At 38.3% G+C, this 21984-nt stretch overlaps 1 protein-coding gene across 1 annotated transcript; it reads left to right on the forward strand.

Moving 5' to 3' along the window:
- Positions 1-368: 368 nt before the first annotated feature.
- LOC117091039 (replication factor C subunit 1-like) lies at positions 369-1259 on the forward strand. Its single transcript, XM_033223525.1, has one exon. It carries the CDS (start codon positions 667-669, stop codon positions 1165-1167), a length of 501 nt encoding a protein of 166 aa, XP_033079416.1. The 5' UTR covers positions 369-666; the 3' UTR covers positions 1168-1259.
- Positions 1260-21984: the final 20725 nt, after the last annotated feature.

The following is a 21984-nucleotide window of genomic DNA, read 5'->3' on the forward strand; positions in this document are numbered from 1 at the left end:
GATTCATTTGCTCCTTTTTCTTAAGAATTTCATTTTAAAGATTTAATGTAATTAGTAATGTAAAATATTTACATAGTGACAAACTCAAATCTGCAAAATAAGATACATTCAGGAAAGTCTAACTTTTATTTCTGTCGCTTCCTCTTCCTTCTCCTTTCCCCGTCAGTAACTTTTTATTTCAATATTGATTTGTTTATATTATGATAAAATATGTACGTATTTTAATCTCACTCCTTTGTTAAATTAGTAGATGCATACAATACATGCCTTCTCCTTTTTGCTTTTTTCACCTAATAATAAATTTGGACAAAGAGGGGTGCTATTGAATAATCATGAAGAAAGAGATCTGAGTATTCAACAGCACCCCTCTTTGTCCAGGAAAATTACATACATGTGAAGCCTGTGGCAGCAGGGGGTGACATGAAAAACCACTTGATGCTTTTAAGCAGAGCAGCAGACAGCATATGTGATGGTGACTTAGTGGACAGCCAGATCCAGAGTAAGCAAAACTGGAGTCTTCTGCCTACGCAGGCCATTTATGCCAGTGTTCTTCCTGGAGAGTTGATGAGGGGGTTCATGACCCAGTTTCCCACCTTACCGAGCTGACTGGGGAAGCACTAGTCTACAGGCAAACACGATCGTATTGTTCGGGACCTGGCCTTGCATATGAGTCTCAGAACTTACTCCAGCAAAAGGACCGTAAACATGGATTATTTGTCACATCTAAGGGATGTACTTGTACAGCCCTTGACCTCACAAAGAGTCGACAGGGTACAGGATGTTATTGCAATTATGGACACATATTATTCGATGAAAGAAGATTTTGAGAATATCATGGAAATTAGCAGCTGGGGTGGCAAACCTAGTTCCTTTTCAAAGCTGGATCCCAAGGTGAAAGTAGCCTTCACAAGAGCTTACAATAAGGGAGCCCACCTTACTCCGTATTCACTTCAAGCTATAAAGGCATCTAGACACAGCACAAGCCCATCCCTGGATTCGGAATACAATGAAGAGTTAAATGAAGATGACTCTCAATCTGATGAGAAAGACCAAGATGCTATAGAAACTGATGCCATGATCAAGAAAAAGACAAAATCTTCAAAGCCTTCAAAACCAGAAAAAGATAAGGAGCCCAGAAAAGGAAAAGGAAAAAGTTTGAAGAAATGAAACCGTTTTTCACTAGCAACAGCCGCTGTTTACTCTCCCTCCTGACCAGTCCAGCTGGTCTAGAGAAAGCCTCGTTTTTTCCCAGAGCAACCATGTTTTAACATAGTGGGATTATCTGGTGTCCCATTATAAATAAAGGGTGGTATGTCTAGAAGGCTATGAGCAGTAGGCTTATGTACACCTCTTATAGGGGTTGATAGGACTTCTTGGGTCCTCCACTGTCCCTTGTCAATCTAGTTAGAACGTGCTTTTGAATGACTGTAGAATTGGAACTAGAAACTACACTTGGGCCTTGGAGTCAGATTGTAGTTAACAATAATGAGCCTGGGAGCAGTAGTACTAAGGCGTCTTTTGTAGGCTTAAGAATTTATCCTAATGGCCTTTATAGGACCAATGCTGATTTTTTTTTTAAAGGTAGTTCCTATTATGTGGTGAAATTTTATAAATAAATGATTATACAAAACAGTCGCCACCTAGAACTGGGTATTCTTTGTACACTGTCAGATATCTTTCAAAGTATAAATTAGGAATAAAAATGTTCCACATGATACATGTACAAATTCTTTTTAAGATTTTCATCTTGTACAGCAAAATATTATGTTGGTGTATTACTTGCTTATTAATTTGCAAATGATTGGATTAAAAACTCACTGTATTCCAAAAAAATAAATAAATAAATAAATTTGGAGATAGTTGCACAGCAATGTATAAAAATATTTCTCCTGTTCTTTCAGAACTGCACGCTCCTTTGTTTGACTGTACCATTGCTTATTCAACTGGAACCCTACTAAGGACATTTGAGTTGTTTCCAGTCTTTTGCTATCACAAATAAGCCTGCAGTGAATAGCTTCATGATTATCTGTCTTTGTATTGTTTGCAGTGTATTTCAGGGGTAGATTTTTAGAAACAAGAGCTTTTATTCACATGCGATTTTGCTGTGTAGTGCCAAATTTTATTCTATAGGTGATGTAACAGTTTGCTTTCCCATCAGCAGTATCTGACACTTCCTAGCTTCCTCAGCCTTACCAAATATATTATGTTGTCAAACTTCTGCTTTTTTGCCAATCTGATAGGTTGTACTTTAAAAAAACCCTATCCTGTGCTTCAAAGAGTTACGTTTAAATATAGAACATGAAAATAAGTTATCATCTTAACTGAAGAGAATTTAACATCTTGTGTTTTAAAAAGAAAGGCAAATTTTTTTCTCTTCTCATGACTATTCAGCAATAGGCCTTTTCTTGCATTTCATTGCACATTATCTAATTAAACAAATGTCCTGCAGTTAACAGAACAGAAAAAGAAGTTGTTTCTGGAATGCATTTGACTGGAATTTATCCTCATATACGCACCTTGTCAGACAACTCCCAGTTTGAGATATTACTTAGTAAAACTAGGATGACCCTGGGCTAGTGTCTAAATCGGCCGATTGTCATCCAGCCTCAAGGGGTGTGACCTTCTCTCTGCTTGGTGCACCTGAGTCAGTGTGCTGTAACCATGCCCAGGGATCTAACAACCTTCACCAGCCAGCTTCACAGCCTTTTCCTGACAAGTTAATTTTCTCCCATTTTACTACTTAACCTTCCCATAACCCCAATCTGTGCTAGGTTTGATGATCAGGACTTTGGTGACCCCCATAGTAATGCAGCATTTCTACTTAGTTTGTCTTCCATTTTTAATGAATGAAGAGAGAGGAAAGAGCAAGGACAGATGGAAAAACACACATTTTTATTGTATGTATTTTTAGGTATTTAGCAGCCATGCACCTCTTCTACAGTGATATGAAATACCGAATTGAACTATAGCTTTCTATTTGTTTTCCTCTTCTATTCTCTACTTTAGCTTTCTGTTCAGCATTGTTTATTTCTGCTTTCCCATTCTTCTGTTCCCAATTATGCTCAGGCAAAAAAATCTCCTTTTTCTGTATCTTATTAAAAATTATTTTTTATTTTTAAGCTATTGGATAAAATACTAGCTAAATGAGAATAAGCTGAGTCATATCTCTTTAATTGTTCAAAACAATAGCAAGCATTTTCTCAGTTATGAGCTATTTTAGGTTACACTTTTAAAATGGGAACTTTCTTTTAAAAAGCATATGAGAACTATGGATGCACATTATAATAAGAAACTGGAATTGGAGGCAGAAAACACATTACCAAGGTTTATAACTCACTCATGATTCTTTTTTTTTTTTTTTTTTTGTTAGAGGCATTTGCTTTTTTTAAAATTTGACTTTAAGTTCTGGAATACATGTGCAGAATGTGTAGGTTTGTTACATAGGTATACATGTGTCCATGGTGGTTTGCTGCACCTATCAACCCATCATCCAGGTTTTATGCCCTGTATGCATTAGGTATTTGTCCTAATGCTCTCCTTCCCCTTGTCCTGCATCCCCCGACAGGTCCCAGTATGTAACGTTCCCCTCCCTGTGTCCATGTGTTCTCATTGTTCAACTCCCACTTATGAATGAGAACATGTGGTGTTTGATTTTCTGTTCCTGTGTTAGTTTGCTGAGGATGACCGTTTCCAGCTTCACCCATGTCCCTGCAAAGGACATGAACTCATCCTTTTTATGGCTGCATAGTATTCCATGGTGTATATGAGCCACATTTTCTTTATCTGGTCTATCATTGATGGGCATTTGGGTTGGTTCTAAGTCTTTGCTGTTGTAAATAGTGCTGCAATAAACATACATGTAATTCTTACTGAATTCTAGACATAGGATTGAATGCTAGTTGTCCTGGAAATACAGTCTTTTTATATCTCCTGGCATGCAACTTTTTGCTTCAAAAAATATAAAAACTTTTTGTATTGAATATTACAGGATTCGTCTGATGTCTTGTAGGCCAACAGATTATTCTTACATTTGGACAATACTGGTTGTAAATGAATTCAAATAGAGCAATATAAACAAAAGTATTCCAATTCTTTTTTTAACAGAAGTTTATGGATATGAAAAAGAGTTGACTAAAGTCTTGCCTACTTGCCTTGTTGGGAAACATTTTTCAATGACAAAAACAACCTACTGCGTTCTGAAATTCTTAAATCAATCACTTAAACAAAAACATTTAACCTTTCTTATAGTTTCATTGTCAAACATTGTTCAGCTAATCATTTTCAAGAAATATCATTTACTATGTCATTTCACTAAAGGAAAACTTACACTTTAAGATATGTGCCTTTGAAGATGGGAGAATAAAGAATTATTTTTTGCTGTTCTTTTTTCCAGGATTTGGGAAATATATTCATGGCCTGAGAAAAATAAGCTTTATTTAAGTGGACAAATGTCATCAACAACATCAGACAAGTTGTTTGTTGGATATCAGATAGGTGTTTGTTGTATACCATATAGTTTTTTGCTCCTCTAGAGTCAGGGGAAGTATTTTATCTTTTCAAATCCATCTCATATGTTCAGATGAGGATAAGGTATAGATGAAATAGGTCATTAAGTCTGTAAGTTATTTATTTTCTCAAAGATTTGAAAATACTTGTAAACTATAACTCATTTCAGAATAAGTTACACATTTCTACTTCTTCTCTACCCTCTCCTCCACTCTAGCAAACATACACATATACATGGACAGACAAAATGGCGTGACTGAGGGTAGCAACAGTAGCCTTGAAATAAATTGCAAACTAAGAGCTTTATGCTATAAAGAAGGTCAAGGAAGCCAAAGAAAAAGAAAAAAAAGAAGTCACTTTGGAAAAAGAAGTATCTGAGGAAACAGAAAATGCCCACAAAGATAAGAAACAATAAAAAGTACAAACACTTAAGCTCTTGAACAGGGGTGCTATCAGCCTATTATATGGAAGATTTAACACACACTTAAGCAAATGGTAAAATCTGTCTGTCTACCACATCAGTTATGACCACTTAGGGGACTGGAGCAGTAGCACTTGGAAAATGACCTTTCCAAAACACTGACAATCTCAACGTGACATTGTCACGCAGTGAGTAGCTTAAAATGTGAAAAACAAAAAATATCTCAGAAACTCTCTCTAAAATCTCTACCTATCTCCTATTTATGTCTCTGCATCTTACATTTAACAGGCATCTAGAATGAATGTACGCTTTATATTTTAAAGGCTTTTATTAAATGAAGTGTGAAATTACATTACAATATCTCAAGTAGAACTCAAACACTAGTAGAAAAATTGTATTTACATAAAATTTAATCTAGATGTATGTTATCAAATCAGTTGTGTGCGGAGACAACCAAATGACTATGGTACTTGCACATTTGCTCTGTTTGATAATGCAATAGCTGCCTCTCTTTTACTTTTGTGTTATGATGAGTACGGTTACACTCCTATACAATACTCCCTCCCCATTTCCCCTGCCAAGACACACATATATGTATACTTACACTCACTGGCTTATATTGATTTTGCTGTTATTGTTGCTTTCTGATGTCTTAAGGATAGACTTTCTTCTCTTTCACACATGTGTCTTCTGATTATGGTACATATACATTGATTAGAATTAACAGAAGCCACTTGGATTTACAAACCCACAGGTTTTAAAGGTTTTTTCTTTTTTTTCTTTTTTTTTGGCTTGTGGGACCAAAAAGATAATGCAAACATTGTAGCAATGTTCTTCCTGTGAATGGTTGCATAAGATGATGCAGAAGATGTAATACCTCAAGAAGAGAAGATGAAGTACCTGGAGTAAAAGCTTTCGTGGAGAGCTCTTGGTTGATGGTGTAAAAATAAAAGTGATTTACTGAATGCACTTTAATTCAAACATGTATATTCAAATGTACACATTCTTTTAATAAATATTCACAAGATTTAATTTAATATTATTTCAATGCTTTTTAAATGGCCTCTTAGTACACAAGTTAACGAAGTTGGGAAGTATGAATTCATTTCATCTAATCATGAATAATAACAACTCACATCTTTGAGCGTTCCAATGTGTTCTTCTGCAAAGTGCTAATTTCTTCACGTGTATTATCTCAATCAGTTTTATTCATCTGCCTTTTATTCCTTCTCTTCCCCCTTCTTTCACCTAAAATCATAATTTATGTTTGCTTTTTAGGAGAAACATTACTCTTTGGACAGGTCAGAGAAAATATGGCAGATTTGCAGCTCATAGAAAAGACTAAATCATGTAACTTCAAAGATAATTTAAAGCCTGGTATAGTTCAAGGTATTGAAGTGACAGAAGTCAGAAGATGGTCAGGAAAGGTAGCAATGCCTAAGCAATCGCCTAAAGGATCATCTAAATTCCAAAAACCATTACTGTGACTTTTATTTGGACCAATTAATCTGATAACTTCACATCCCAAATACCTCACTTATAGCATAAATCTGTTTTCATGGTGTTGGTCCCTTGTTTTATGCCACAGTGTCCTATTCTCCTTGCAAATGGTGATAATTTGTTACACAAGGTGTCTAAAGATTTTCTTACACACAAATATTTGTTAAATGTGATCTATATCTTGATATGGGAAAATTCTATTCAATTGTCTCCATATGTTAGTTTTGCTCAAATGTTTAAGATTGTTAAGAAATTTCTTTAAATTTAGTTTTTCTTACTTTGTTTCTTGACAATTCAGCAGATTGTAACAATAGGGGGCTCTCTCATCATGGAGTATAAATAAATTAGAAAATTATATTAACACTGCCTTTTATTTAAAAATTACTCTTAAAACTGGTTTCAAAGTACATGTTAAAATTGACTTACTATTATGTTTTCTATATCTATAAAGTTTAAAGGATTTTTTTATTATGGAGTATCTGTCAATTCTTTGGATCATCTAGTTTTCATACTCTCATTTAACATTAAAGCTTGTGAGAGAGAAAAAACCCTTTTTTCACCTCACAGTCTGTACTTTTTATAGAATCCTGAGATAGAATTCAATGGAACATCTGCTGTACATGAGAATTTCTGTAAAGTAATCCATCCTTTTGTTCCTCTTTTGTTATAAAAAAGGTCATGTTGATTTGTAGAGGGAATTATTTTATATTCATTATATCATTAAGCATGTTTGAAAAATAAGAGGCTATTAGTGTTCCTAACCGCTTCCAAAATTCAATGGAATAACCATCTTGCTGAATACATTTTCCATTAGGCATGACACAGCAGTTAAATGCAGTACTGCACTCTAAAATGGCCAGTCGACAGCCTGTGAGCGTGTGCGCCGAGGCAGGAAAAGCATAATTTATGCTGCTCAAGAAAAAATTTATTTGGCTTGATTAAGTTGGACTCTCATTTGTGCAATTTAATCAAATATTTTAAAGATGGATTAATTTTTCTCAAGTCAGCAGCTATGTCATTAGGCTAGCCCCTGAATGTTTGGTTTGTTGGCTTTCCAATAATAATCCAGCTAGCTAGTCCTTATCCTTCTTTGTCTTTCAATACAGTGTATCTTTAACTCCCTCAGAGGGCAGCTATGTGTTAACAGCAAATATTTTCCTACAGTAAAACTTCACTTTTAGTGTATTTGCTAATATGCTCTATTTCTTGATTTACTTTCTCAGTCTTTATGTGTACCACTTTTTCCAGTCGAAATTAAGATAGTTTTTTATTGCAGTACATTTTCTTATGTCATCTCAGCTAAATAAAAGTTTTAACAAACAAATTTTGGAAAAACTATCTAAAAATCCCAGCAGCCCTAAAAGTATATCTTTTTCTAAATATGTTTCTATTAAGGAAAGTAGTACAGGCTTACCTTGGTCTAATTCCAAATTAAATTTTTAATCTATTTAAATGTACCCTAATGTAATTATTTAGTTATCAATCCATCACTTGTGCATCTGCTTAGAAATGGGCAGGTGGTCCCTTTCAGAAATACCATTAGATAATGATAATGATTGCAATTAGATGATAATGATCTTGGTCATTTGCAACATGCAGAGTCGTTTGTATAAATGATTTTATATAAGTACGGTATGTAGTTAGTAGGGAATCAAAAGCTACTTCCTTCCAAGGTTACAATTTCTCTAAGTAGATGAACTGAGTTAGGCATATGGGTTTGAGAAAGTTTATTGCATTTCCTATCTAATAAGACAAGTTGTGTAATTCTTGTCAGAGGGGGTGGGCTGCCGCAGACTTATACCAATCCAACTGATACCCCCACCTTCCATGTGCTTTCTTCCTGGTTGTCTGGAGAATCCCAGTGACTACCAAAGCTCTGCTCATGGTCATAAAGCCCTGGCAACCACTGCAACCCCTGCAACCACTTCATCTCCTAACAACACTTCAGCCTCAGCCTTCTCAGGGGTGAGATCTGATCTTCTGGACCACAGAGACTGTGGTTTCCTCAAGAGTTGCCCGGAGAATCCTTGTCAAATTACCCAGATGTGCAGATGAGTTAACATGTTGTGGATGAGACTTTGACCAATGAGAGACAAGAAGTAACAGGAGCAAGCGAGTATATTTTCCTTCTTCCTCTCTTGAGGCTTCACGTATGACCCAGTGTGTCCAGAATTGGTGGGTTCTTGGTCTCACTGACTTCAAGAATGAAGCCGCAGACCCTCGCGGTGTTACAGTTCTTAAAGATGGTGTGTCCGGAGTTTGTTCCCTCAGATGTTCAGATGTGTCCAGAGTTTCTTCCTTCTGGTGAGTTTGTGGTCCCGCTGGCTTCAGGACTGAAGCTGCAAACCTTCGCAGTGAGTGTTAGAGCTCTTAAAGGTAGTGCCTCTGGAGTAGTTCATCCCTCCTGTCTGGAGTTGATTGTCTCTCCCTACTGGAGTTGTTCGTTGTCTTGCTGGCTTCAGGAGTGAAGCTGCAGACCTTCGCGATGAGCGTTACACCTCATTAAGGCAGTGCAGACCCGAAGAGTGAGCACCAGCAACACTTACTGTGAAGAGCAAAAGAACAAAGCCTCCACAGTGTCCACTGGGACCCCAGTGGGTTACCACTGCTGGCTCAGGTAGCCTGTTTTTATTCCCTTATCTGACCCCACCCACATCCTGCTGATTGGACCATTTTATAGAGAGCTGATTGGTCCATTTTGACAGGGTGCTGATTTACAAACATTTAGCTAGACACAGAGTGCTGATTGGTGCATTTACAATCCTTTAGCTAGACACAAACGTTCTCCAAGTCCCCACCAGATTAGCTAAATACAGAGTAGACACAGAGCACTGATTGGTGTGTTTTATGAAACTTTGGCTATACACAAAGTGCTGACTGGTGCATTTACAATTCTTTAGCTAGACACAAAAGTTCTCCAAGTCCCCATAGATTAGCTAGACACAGAGCACTGATTGGTGCATTTACAAACCTTGACCTAGACACAGGGTGCTGATTGGTGTGTTTACAAACCTTGAGCTAGACACAAAGTGCTGATTGGTGCATTTGGGGAGGAGGTTCGGGCATGGCAGGCTGCAGGCCGGGAGCCCTGCCCTTCGGGGAGGCAGCTGAGGCCCCAAGAGTTCCAGCCTGGTGCAGGCAGGCCAGCACTGCTGGGGGACCCTCTGCAGCTGCTGGCCTGGGTGCTAAGCCCCTCACTGCCCCAGGCCAGTGGCGCCAGCTCGCCGCTCCGAGTGTGGGGCATGCTGAGCCCACGCCCACCCGGAACTTGCACTGGCCGGCAGGCTCCGCATACAGCCCCGGTTCCCGCCTGAGCCTCTCCCTCCACACCTCCTGGCAAGCAGAGGGAGCCAGCTCTGGCCTTGGCCATCCCAGAGAGTGACTCCCACACTGCAGCGGCAGGCTGAAGGGCTCCTCGAGCCCGGCCAGAGTGGACACCGAGGCTGAGGGGGTGCCAAGAGCGACCGAGAGCGAGTGAGGGCTGCTAGCACATTGTTACCTCTCACCAGGAACCAATTGTTTTTTCTTGAGAAGCTGAGGCCAGCTTGGCAATGCAACACCATGTCTCAGTTTACCCTTCTTTCTTGTCTCAATTCCCCCTCCTTTTTTTTTTTTTTTTTTGGTTTTTTTTTGGGGGCTTTTGCCTCCCTAAGATAATAAGCCCCAATATAGTTTTAGCATGTACGTTCTGTTTCAAGCTACAGTTCTAGGAAATTCAGGCCGACACTGAGCTCTTTAAATAACTGTTCACATGTGTTTCCCTTTGCTTATCCAAGAAATTGTGACATTTACCACTTTCCTAAAATGACTAACCCCAATCTCCTGCACTCCCCACCAGATATAAAATCAATTAACTGACATGGCCCAATAATTTGTTTTCGTCTAGTCTCCACACATTCCAAAATGAGCTTCTGGGACAATAATGTAAGATGAGAAGGTCATTTTAAGTCTCTCGTATATTATGAATTATAGCATGGCTATGTTACTCATGTTACACAAGATTTTGAAAAATACAATATAAATTTTTAAATGAGTTACAACATTCTCATATGCAATGTGAAAAATACAGGCCAAATAAGCATGCTTCTTTGCCTCATGTGAATCAATTCCATGGTATGTACCCTAGAAATACATCTGTTTCTTTATTAAACGTAATTAAAGAAAATATGTGGTTTCACATTTTACAAAGTATTTTTATACACAAAATTCAACTGGATACACACAGTTAACCTGAGACATAGAGAAGATCTATATTAATGTTATTATTCTTACCATTTACATGAGGATAAACTGAGGCTCAGAGAGACTGAGTTTCCAGAGTTGGCAAGCAGCAGAAATGGGATAGAAAATTACTTTTCATTCTAGACTCTTTGATCTTTATACCCTGTCTTGCTGCTTTATCACATTATATAGGGAGGAGAGGTAGACAATTCTAAAGAGTAAGTAGGACATACAAAATTTCTTGAATAGGAATATATTGCATAACTACAAAAAAGGAGATTTTCTCACAACTTACACGACAATATATAATATTATTTTAGACTCATACAAATGTGCATGCAAATTTAATTTCTACAGTTTTTTTTTCCCCCTAAGATGTGAGAAAATTTAAGTATTTAAAGAAAATCTGTGACTAACTCTGGTAATGTCCACATATCACATAACAGATAATACTGTCTGAAGGTAAAATGGTTTGCCTCAGAAAGGCCTTAAAGCATCCTTATATTACAGCTGAATTCAATCATTGGATGGATACTGAAAAAAGTGACTCCTAATGTCCTAAGATTGATTTGGGAAAAGTGTTTGTTCTTGGATAAATATTTGTTTACACCCGAGAAATGACGATAAGTTGGAACAAATGGGCACTTTTCTGAACAGAGAAAAGTAAATGATGGGAATCCTCAACAAATAAATTCACTTAACATTTTTTATGATCTCAAAAGGAATTCCATAGAGAAATCTACGTATTTCAGATTCACGGAAAGCCCTTCCAGGGGGTGAAATGTAAAGCAGTCAGAGAAATATAAGAAGCCATGGTAGTATGTGGGTTTCACTTTATGCAAAACTAAAATAACATTTTTGGGGGGGAAATTGACCCAAAGGTTTAGAAGGATTGGTTTTCTACCATTCAGACACCTTTCACAGTGAAAATGCATTGTGAACTACGAATTTTCTCTTCTGTGAAGGTATGACTGTAACGTGCTGCTGAAGTAAAGCATAACAACCAAATATGAAGTTTTATCAGGAAGGGAAGCAAGAAACAAAGTAGCAGAGAATCTCAGACCCTTAGAAGAAAAACTTGCTACTTCTTGAAATTTTGCTCCTTTTCCTAGTAAAGCACAATCTAACTTATATGTTTGCAAAATCAATTTTCAGTTATCAGGAAATGGACAAATTTTTAATTGAAAGAATAAAAGTGTGGGTTTATTTTTTGTTTGGTGTTTTGGGGTTTTTTTGTCATAGAGTCTCTGTCACCCAGGTTGGAGTGCTGTGGCACTTTCCTTATTCACTGTAGCCTGGGACTCCCGGGCTTTAGTGATCCTTCCACCTCAGCTGCCTCAGGAGTGGGAACCACAGGTGCAAGCCACCATGCCTAGCTAATTTTTGTAATTTTTGTAGAGACAGAGTCTCGCTATGTTCCCCAGGCTGGCCTTGAAATCCTGAGCTCAAGTGATCCCCCCACTTTCAGCCTCTCAAAGTGCTGGTATTAGAGGCATAACTCCCCCATGCTTGGCTGAAAGTGTATGTTTAAGAAGCAGTATTACTATAAATATAAGGCTATTCTACCTTAGTTGTAATCACTAAAAGTGACATAAGCCTGAACTTTAAAATGGTGTAATGTATTTAAAAGTTATTATCAAGCTCTAGGAATTGTCAGAGGCTTTCACACACCTTTGGTATCATGTATGTATTATGTATAGAAAAAAATCATCCCTTTCCTCTCAAATATCCTTAGCGACTAAATATTAGAATGACTCATATACATAAATGTGAATAAACAAAGTTTCTCAAGAAACTGCAATCACTGCTCCAGGAAACAGTAAAATACCTTACTTGTGAAAGGTGTACAAATAAATTAGCAAAATAAGGAGTGCAGGGTGCATATATTTAAGCAAGATATTTATCCAATTTTTCAAGATGTATCTCCTAAGTATATTTTCAAAAGGAAATGCAAACTAGATAACAGTAAAATTAGATAGTATTTTCTGTACTTAGACGTTAAAGGAAATTTCTTATTAACATCCAAGTATGGATGTTAATGTTCTAATGGATAAAATAAAGAAACACAGCAGACGTTGATTTCACATTTATATAAGAGTCGAATATGAAAGCTCTATGCATGGGGGTGGAGGAAGTCCCTGCTCCACTCATTTATTCAGACATCCAGGCTGATGGAGACAGTGACATCATCATCTTCTGGTTTCTGAGGTCACCCTGGCATTAGCATCCAACCACCAGAAAGGGAAAGAGGAAGGTGTTTTCTGACTTTAATCAGCATTTATCACTTCCGCACATGTTCCATGAACTAAATCTCAGACATATGGCTACACATAACTTCAAATAACAATTTCAAACACTTGGAAATTAGATGGAAAATGAAACTGCCTTCTTAGAGTAAAACAATTGAATCAATATTTACCATAGGTTGTGGGTTTACCCCCAGTTGAAAATAAAACTCTAATTAATAGGCTCCAATTTTTTTCCCTAATGCAATATTAGCTCCTAAGTTAAGCAAAATCAGGCAGTGTTAGTATCTTAAAGATGTGCCACAATTTTAGTTAGGTCTCTTTCAGTTGCAAAGAATGGAGGCTCATTCAAGCTACTGCAATCAAAAGAAGCATATTATGCGGATACATGGAACTAGAACTGGTACTGGAAAAAGCACCAAAGTCAGGAGAGCCCTACCAGTGAATTGATCTATTTTTCTCTTGGAGCTCATGATTTCTTTCTCTCATTGAGTAACTATACCTCTCTACATAATTGTTACTTGCTCTCCTCTCTAATGCCCCTCACAATGTCTCCCTCCTGGTAACTGTGGCTCCCTCTGGATTCAATCTCCATAGCCTTTAATATATCTTGTGGCATCATTTTGATCATATAAATTCCAAAGAGAAAAGGAGAGAGAGAGAGAGAGAGAGAGACCCAGCTCAATTTTTTTTTTTTTTTTGAGTCAGGCCAAATCGCTGCCTCTTTCATCTCAGACCAGTTGACAGCTCCTGGCTCAATTAGCTGTGGACAGGTGTGGGTCACATATACACCTTGTGGTTTCTAGGCAAGGGATTACAAGGGTGGGAGATGGGCCCATTAATGGACATATCTAGTACAGGCACTGAATATAATATATCTAAACAGCCTGAAAACCAAAGAACCAACATTCAAAGAGAACGGATGTCCAATTGGATATTACATATTCACTACTCGGAGTGGGAAAATCCCTGGCAAACTAACTTGGAGTTTTCTATTTCCATTGGCAAAGTAATCTGTACAGTAGAAAAAAGTCCTGCAAGTTCTCTTAACTTAAAAGGACTCTTAGCTGAAGGACTTTAGAGGTTTATAATATTTTTTCCAAAATCTTTTTTTTTTTTTTTTTTTTTTTGAGACGGAGTCTCGCTCTGTCGCCCAGGCTGGAGTGCAGTGGCCAGATCTCAGCTCACTACAAGCTCCGCCTCCCGGGTTCACGCCATTCTCCTGCCTCAGCCTCCCGAGTAGCTGGGACTACAGGCACCCGCCACCTCACCCGGCTAGTTTTTTGTATTTTTTAGTAGAGACGGGGTTTCACCGTGTTAGCCAGGATGGTCTCGATCTCCTGACCTCGTGATCCGCCCGTCTCGGCCTCCCAAAGTGCTGGGATTACAGGCTTGAGCCACCGCGCCCGGCCCAAAATCTTGCAGTATTAAATTTAGCATCATGTATGTTCAGATTTTAGATAGCCCAAAATAGTCCAAATACAATATAGTATGTGCCAACCCCAGCAGGATCCCTGTGAGTGTTATGTAATCAAACATATTTGTATTTCTGCAGTAAAATACTAAGTTTTCCAGGTCAGAGCAGAGTTTGCTTCTAAATGAGGTATTATTTTTTTTTCAGTTTTCAGAGTTGTTTAGTATTTTTTTAATCACAAATGAGGGATTGTACCCTTAACTTACCATCTCCCTGTTAATGCTTTACTTCTGTTTTTTCCAAGATCCTTAAATATTCTCTGCTTTGATTTTATATGTATCAGAAGAATTTTTGATTGTTATTTAACTCTTTTTGTTGAATGACCATTAGAAAAAAAAAGACACTGTGTTCATTTCCAGTGTCCAATAATTCTGACAGTTATTAATCAGTAGATGACAGTGACTTGCTTTCTTCTGTCAGTGGCAGTTTTGTGTATAGATTACTTACTGTGAGTCTTTCTGTCATAGTTTAATCATCCCAGGCACCACTATGACTCATTTTCTTGGTCTCCGGACCTGACCAAAGGGCCTAGCATTTGGTGAACAACTCGAAGTCCTGTGGGTTAGATCTAGATCTCTGCAGTAATTGCTACCACCAGGTTTCCAAAGATGGCTTAGTAGCCGATATAACTACTGTACTAAACAATGACAACTCAGTCATGAAAAGACACTAGGATGGTGATACACACCATAGATCTAAGAACTCAGCTCTATGCTACTTTATACTTAAATTAGCAACTATTTCATTTCCTTTTTATTAATAGCAAGGGTTTCTGATCAAGAAGACAATATTTTTAAATTTAATTTTGTGTTCTGTTTCAATAGTTTCTGGGATACAAGTGGTTTTTGGTTACATGGATAAGTCCTTTAGTGGTGATTTCTGGGATTTTGGTGCACCCATCACTTAAGTAGTGTATACTGAACCCAATACATAGTCTTTTATCCGTCACCTTCCTCTCCTCCTTCCCCAACTGAGTCCCCAAAGTCCACTATATCATTCTTATGCCTTTGTATGCTCATAGCTTAGCTCCCACTTATAAGTGAGAACGTACAATATTGATTTTCCATTTCTGAGTTACTTCACTTAGAATAATGGCCTCCATCCAAGTTGCTGCAGAAGACATTATTCCATTCCTTTTTATGGCTGAGTAATATTCCATGGTGTGTATAGGTCACATTTTCTTTATCCAGTCATTGGTTGATGGGCACTTAGGTTAGTTCCATATCTTTGCAATTGTGAATTGTGCTGCTATAAACATGCATGTGCCTGTGTCTTTTTCCTATAATACCTTCTTTTCCTTTGGGGAGCTACCCAGCAGTGGGATTGCTGAATCAAATAGTATTTCTGCTTTTAGTCTTTAAGAAATCTGTACACTGTTTTTCATAGTGGTTGTATTAGTTTACATTGCCACCAGCAGTGTGAAGGTGTTCCCTTTTCACCAGATCCACAACAACTTTTTTTTAATGGCCATTCTTGGAGGAGTAAGGTGGTATCTCATTGCGGTTTTCATTTGCCTTTCCCTGATAATTAGTGATGTTGAGCACTTTTTTATGTTTTTGTTGGCTGTTTGTATATCCTCTTTTGATAATTGTCTATTTATGTCCTTTGCCTAGTTTCGATGACATTATTTGTTTTTTCCTTGGTGTTCTGTTTGAGTTCCTCATGGATTCTGGATATTAGTCCTTTGTCAGATGCATAGTTTGTGAATATTTTCTACCACTCTGTGGGTTGGATGACAACATAATATTACATGATACTTGATAACTCATTTCCTCTATGAAATACTTATGAAAACACAAAAGAGATGCAATATTTGATAACTAGAAAGTAAATACTAGTTAGCAATATGTCAGATACCAGAAACAATTTCCTCTAACAAATGGCCACATGATGCTTTGATATAGAAAAGGGGAAACATGCAGAAATAATGTGGTGGGTTTACACCCATACACACAGAGTATTGGGAATTCAGAGGCAGAATTATTTTTAAAGATACCCTAACTTCTTATAATGAATATGTATAATTATAAATGTAAATGAAATACTAAAATTTATACATTAACTATTCCCAGGAAAAATAGCCAACACATTGAGGAATAAACCTCAAATTATGTATCTCAGTAGCTCTCCATAGCACCCTAAGCTTTCATAGGTATGCATGTAAATTTCTATATTGCTTCAAAAATAAATGGAAAACATAATCAATTATATAAGTTAAAAAATAGAAGCTACAAATGTTGACAGAAGCTTATAGAATAAAATCCTAAGGTTCTCACTTGAGCATCCTTTCAGAATGAGCCTCCTGCACAATGTATCTACTTAAGAAACAAGTGCAGTACAAACTTAGGTTACAGAGCACTACTATGTAACTGACAAGGCAGATGATAGGTTCACTTTACTCTGTGGCATCAGGCCACTTCTGAAGAACTGCTTCTTTACTGAGATACTATATTTTAAGAGGGACTTTTTTATTAACTACAGCATATTTCAAGAAATTTAATACAAATTACGAAAATCCTACAAGACAGCTAAGACTATTTTAAGTAGCAATGCAACCCACTAGTAATCACTGTTTTCTCAACAGTTAGAGAGGCCTGGGGCTGGATCCTGACTCTACCTCCTTCCCACCCAGGGAAGCTAGGACAGGTTATTCCACTTCTCCATACGCATTTGCTTCACTGTTAAATTACGACATCAATAGTATGTGCTAAACATGAAGGATCACCGGAGAATTGTATGAACTAAAACATGCATAGCATTTAGAATATTGTCAGGAATGTATTTAGTTCTCTGAAATATTAACTATTACTACTATGCAAAGAAGAAACAACTTTTTGAGGAGAAATTAGAAAAAATAGCTGTCATCTAATAGTTGTCAGTCCATTGTGTAAGACAGTTAGTTAATATTATGTGTGATTTAAGGAAAGAACTAGGGTCACACGGTGGCTTTTTGAGACACAGGTTTAATATAACATAGAAATAGTAACATTCTAAAGACTGGGCCTGTCGAGAAATGGAAGGACAGAGCAGGCTCATTGAACTGAGGTTACCATCAGGAGGTGTTCAAGTATATCGGTTAGATGCCTCTTGGTCAAAGAAATTTGATATGGTTTGGCTGTGTCCCCACCCAAATCTTATCTTGAATTGCAGCTCCCATAACTCCTGGGTGTTGTTGGAGGGACCCAGTGGGAGATAATTGACTCTTGGGGGTGGTTTCCCCCATACTATTCTCTTGGTAAATCTCATGAGATCTGATGGTTTTATAAGGGGAAACTCGTTTCACTTGGTTCTCATTCTCTCTTGTCCAGCACCATGTAAGATGTGCCTTTCACTTCTCACCATGTTGTGAGTCCTCCCCAGTCACGTGGAACTGTGAATCCATTAAACCTCTTTTGATTTATAAATTACCCAGTCTCATGTATGTCTCTATCAGCAGTGTGAAAACGAATGAATATAGTAAACTAGTACCAGTAGAGTGGGGCGCTGCTGTAAAGATACCCAAAAATGTGGAAGCAACTTCAGAACTGGGTAACGGGCAGAGGTTGGAACAGTTTGGAGGTATCAGAAGAAGACAGGAAAATATGGGCATGTTTGGAACTTCCTAGAGACTTGTTGAATGGCTTTGACCAGAAAGGTATTAATGATATGGACAATGATTCCTGGTCGAAATGGTTTCAGATGGAGATGAGGAACTTGTTGGGAACTGGGGTAAATGTGACTCTTGCTATGTTTTAGCAAAGGAACTGGTGGCATTTTACCCCTTCCCTAGAGATTAATGAAACTTTGAACTTGAGGAGATTGTTTAGGGTATCTGGTGGAAGAAATTTCTAAGCAGCAAAGTATTCAAGAGGGGACTTGGGCTGTTAGAGGCATTCAGTAAACAGAGCAGAAAGTTGGGAAAATTTGCAGCCTGATGATGCAATAGAAAAGAAAAACCTATTTTCTGAGGAGAAATGCAGGTGAGCTGCAGAAATTTGCATAAGTAACGAGGAACCAAATGTTAATTGCCAAGACAATTAGAAAAATGTCTCCAGGGCATGTCAGAGACCTTTGCGATAGCCCCTATATCAAAGGCCTGGAGGCCAAGGCAGAAAATATGGTCTCCCAGCCCAGGGCCCTGGGCCCACCTGCTGTGTTCAGCCTAGGGACTTGGTGTCCTATGTCCCAGCTGCTCCAGCCATGGCTAAAAGGGCCCACGGTACAGTTTGAGCCGTGGCTTCAGAGGGTGCAAGTCCCAAATCTTGGCAGCTTCTGCATGATATTGAGCCTGCAGGTGCACAGAAGTCAAAATTGAGGTTTGGGAACCTCCACCTAGATTTCAAAGGATATGTGGAAATGCCTGTGTGTCTAGGCAGAAGTTTGCTGCAGGGGCAGGGCACTCATGGAGAACCTCTGCTATGGTAGTGTGGAAGGAAATGTGGGGTGTGAGCCCCCATGCAGAATCCCCACTGGAGCACTGTCTAGTGGAGTTGTGAGAAGAGCGCCACCATTCTCTAGAGCCCAGAATGGTTGATCCACCTACAGCTTGCACTGCACATCTGAAAAAGCCACAGACACTCAACAGCAGCCTGTGAAAGCAGCTGGGAAGGAGACTGTACCCTGCAAAGACAGGGGCAGAGCTGCCCAAGACCATGAGAACCTACCTCTTGCAATATGACCTGGATGCAAGACAAGAAGTCAAAGGAGATCACTTTGTAACTTTACTGCCCTGATGGATTTTGGACTTGCCTGGGGTCTCTAGCCGCTTTGTTGTGGTCAATTTCTCCCATTTAGAATGGATTTTTTTTTTTTTTTTTTTTTTTTGCAGAGTCTCGTGATGTTGCCCAGGTTAGAGTGCAGTGTCATTTTCTCGGCTCACTACAACCTCCACCTCCTGGGTCCAAGCAATTCTTGTGCCTTAGCCCCCCAAGTAGCTGGGATTAGAGGCACCCACCACCACACCCTACTAATTTTTGTATTTTTAGTAGAGACAGGGTTTCATCATGTTGGTCAGGCTAGTATCGAGCTCCTGACCTCAGGTGATATGCCCTTCTAGGCCTCCCAAAGTGCTGGGATTACAAGTTGAGCCGCAGCACCCAGCCTGGAATGGCTGTATTTATCCAATGCCTGTGCCTCCAGGGTATCTAGGAAGTAACTAACTTGCCTTTGATTTTATGGACTCATGGATGGAAGGGACTTGCCTTGTCTCGGATGAGACTTTGGACTGTGGACTACTGAGTTAATGCTGAAATGAGTTGAGAGTTTGGGGGACTGTTGGGAAGGCATGATTGGTTTTGAAATGTGAGGACATGAGATTTAGGAGGGGCCAGGGGTGAAATGATATGGTTTGGCTATATCCCCACCCAAATCTTATCTTGAATTGTAGCTCCCATAACTCCCACATGTTGTGGGAGGGATTCAGTGGGAGATAATTGAATCATGGGGGCAGTTTCTCTCATAGTGTTATCATGGTAGTGAATAAGTCTCATGAGAGCTGATGGTTTTATAAGGGGAAACCCCTTCCAGTTGGTTCTCATTCTGTCTTGTCGGCCAGTGTGTAAGATGCACCTTTGCCTCCTGCTATGATTGTGAGGCCTCCTAAGCCATGTGGAACTATGAATCCATTAAACCTCTTTTTCTTTATAATTACCCAATCTTGGGTATGCCTTTATCAGCAACATGAAAACAGACTAATACAGGATTGAAGGAATTTCTTCATAAGAAGCCTGAACTTCCTCATGACTAATTAACATTTGTCCTTTCCAAATACATTACAAATTCTTTTGAAAGAAAGATACATGTGTCTGTATTTTTATATATTTCCCTGTGAAAGTAGTGTTTAAGAAAACAAATTCTTGTTAAATACTCAATTTAAATGTCAAGTATTCCTTGAAATGGTTACATTTGTTTGAATGGAAAAACAGTCTGACAAATGAGGTCATCACTATATTTTATCTATTCTATTACAAATTTTTCATGTTAACATTTTTGAAATTTATAGTCTTTTTATTTATGGTACATACAATAATGGTCTATTTTATACCGATGGCATCTTAGATGGATGAAATTTAATAGTTTGTGCATCTGTGATGTACCAGATCCTAAGTACTTTATAGGCATTATCTCATTTAATTATCATACTGCTAATGAATGAATGTGCCCCTCCAAAATTCATATGTTGAAATCTTATTTGGAGGTGGGACTTTTGGGAGGTAATTAGGGCATAAGAGCAGAGCCCTCAAAAATGGTATTAGTGCCCTTATAAAAGAGATTCCAGAGAGCCCCCTCACTTCTTCTGCCATGTGAGAACACAGAGAGAAGATGGTCATTTATGAACTGGGAAGTGGCCTCAACTAGACACTGAATCTGCCAGGGCCTTAATCTTAGACCTCTCCAGCCTCCAGAACTGTGAGAAATAAATGTTTGGTTGAGCTGCCCATTGTAAGTGTTTTTGTTACAGCAGCCCAAACAGACTGAGACACGTGGTAACCAAGGGTGGATATTCTTATCATCATTTTGTAGGTCCGATTTAGAGTTAAAGAAAAATATTGGCCAGGAGCAGTGGCTCAGGGCTGTAATCCCAGCACTTTGGGAGGCCGAGGTGGGCAAAACGCCTGAGGTCGGGAGTCCGAGACCAGCCTGACCAACATGGTGAAACCCCATCTCTACTAAAAATACAAAATTAGCTGGCCATGGTGGTGAGTGCCTGTAATGCCAGCTACTCGGGAGGCTGCGGCAGGAGAATCTCTTGAACCCGGGAGGCAGAGGTTGGAGTGAGCTGAGATTGTGCCATTACACTCCAGCCTAAGCAGCAAGAGTGAAACTACATCTCAAAAAAAACAAGAAAAGAAAAGAAAACGAAAAAAGAAAAATGATTGTGATCACACTGCTAGTAATGATGGAGTCAATCCAACTGACATGTGTCTGGTTGGAAAGTTCATGCTATTAGTTCAGCGGCATGCTCTTTTTTTTTTCGCTAAAAAGAAAAAAATTTAAAGTCTCAGAGGTGATTCTATTTATTTGCTAATGCTTCTCACGTTTCTTATATATCCCTCTGCTGGTCAAATCCTGCAGCCTCAGAGCCATACTGCATTTGCAGCAGCTGTACCATTTAGTGTTGATTCTCAGAGCTAATCCGACATTAGAACACAATTTAATGTTGAGGTGACTCTAAGAAGCCAGAACACTGTTGAGGAAGGTTGTCTTCTTTTTCAAAATGAGATATAAAGTCTATTTCATTCCATTTTGATAATATTTTAGTACAGACTAAAATTCCCGATAGTATTCTCTATGAAGAAAAACAAAACTTATTTCCCCATTTAAATGCTTTTATATGTCAACAAAATAATTTCACCACAGCCTAAAAAAATCCAAATTGACAAGATAACTTTTACTACAGAATTTTACAATGAATTAGAAATGTCTTTTTAAAAACTTTGTGTTCACGTAATTTTAAAAACTATTATTAAACCTCAGTATTTGGGGAAATTTTTGAAATAATAACAGAGGCAACAGGATTGATGATTAAGTGCCTCACTACCCTACCTTAATATTTGTTATGGAAAGACCCATGACATTCTTATTTTTACAGCTATTTCAATATCAAACCGAGGTGATAACAAATATACTAAACTAGA

Source organism: Trachypithecus francoisi, unplaced genomic scaffold (genome assembly GCF_009764315.1).
Source record: "Trachypithecus francoisi isolate TF-2019V2 unplaced genomic scaffold, Tfra_2.0 Lachesis_group11, whole genome shotgun sequence".
NCBI classification, from domain to species: Eukaryota; Metazoa; Chordata; class Mammalia; order Primates; family Cercopithecidae; genus Trachypithecus; species Trachypithecus francoisi.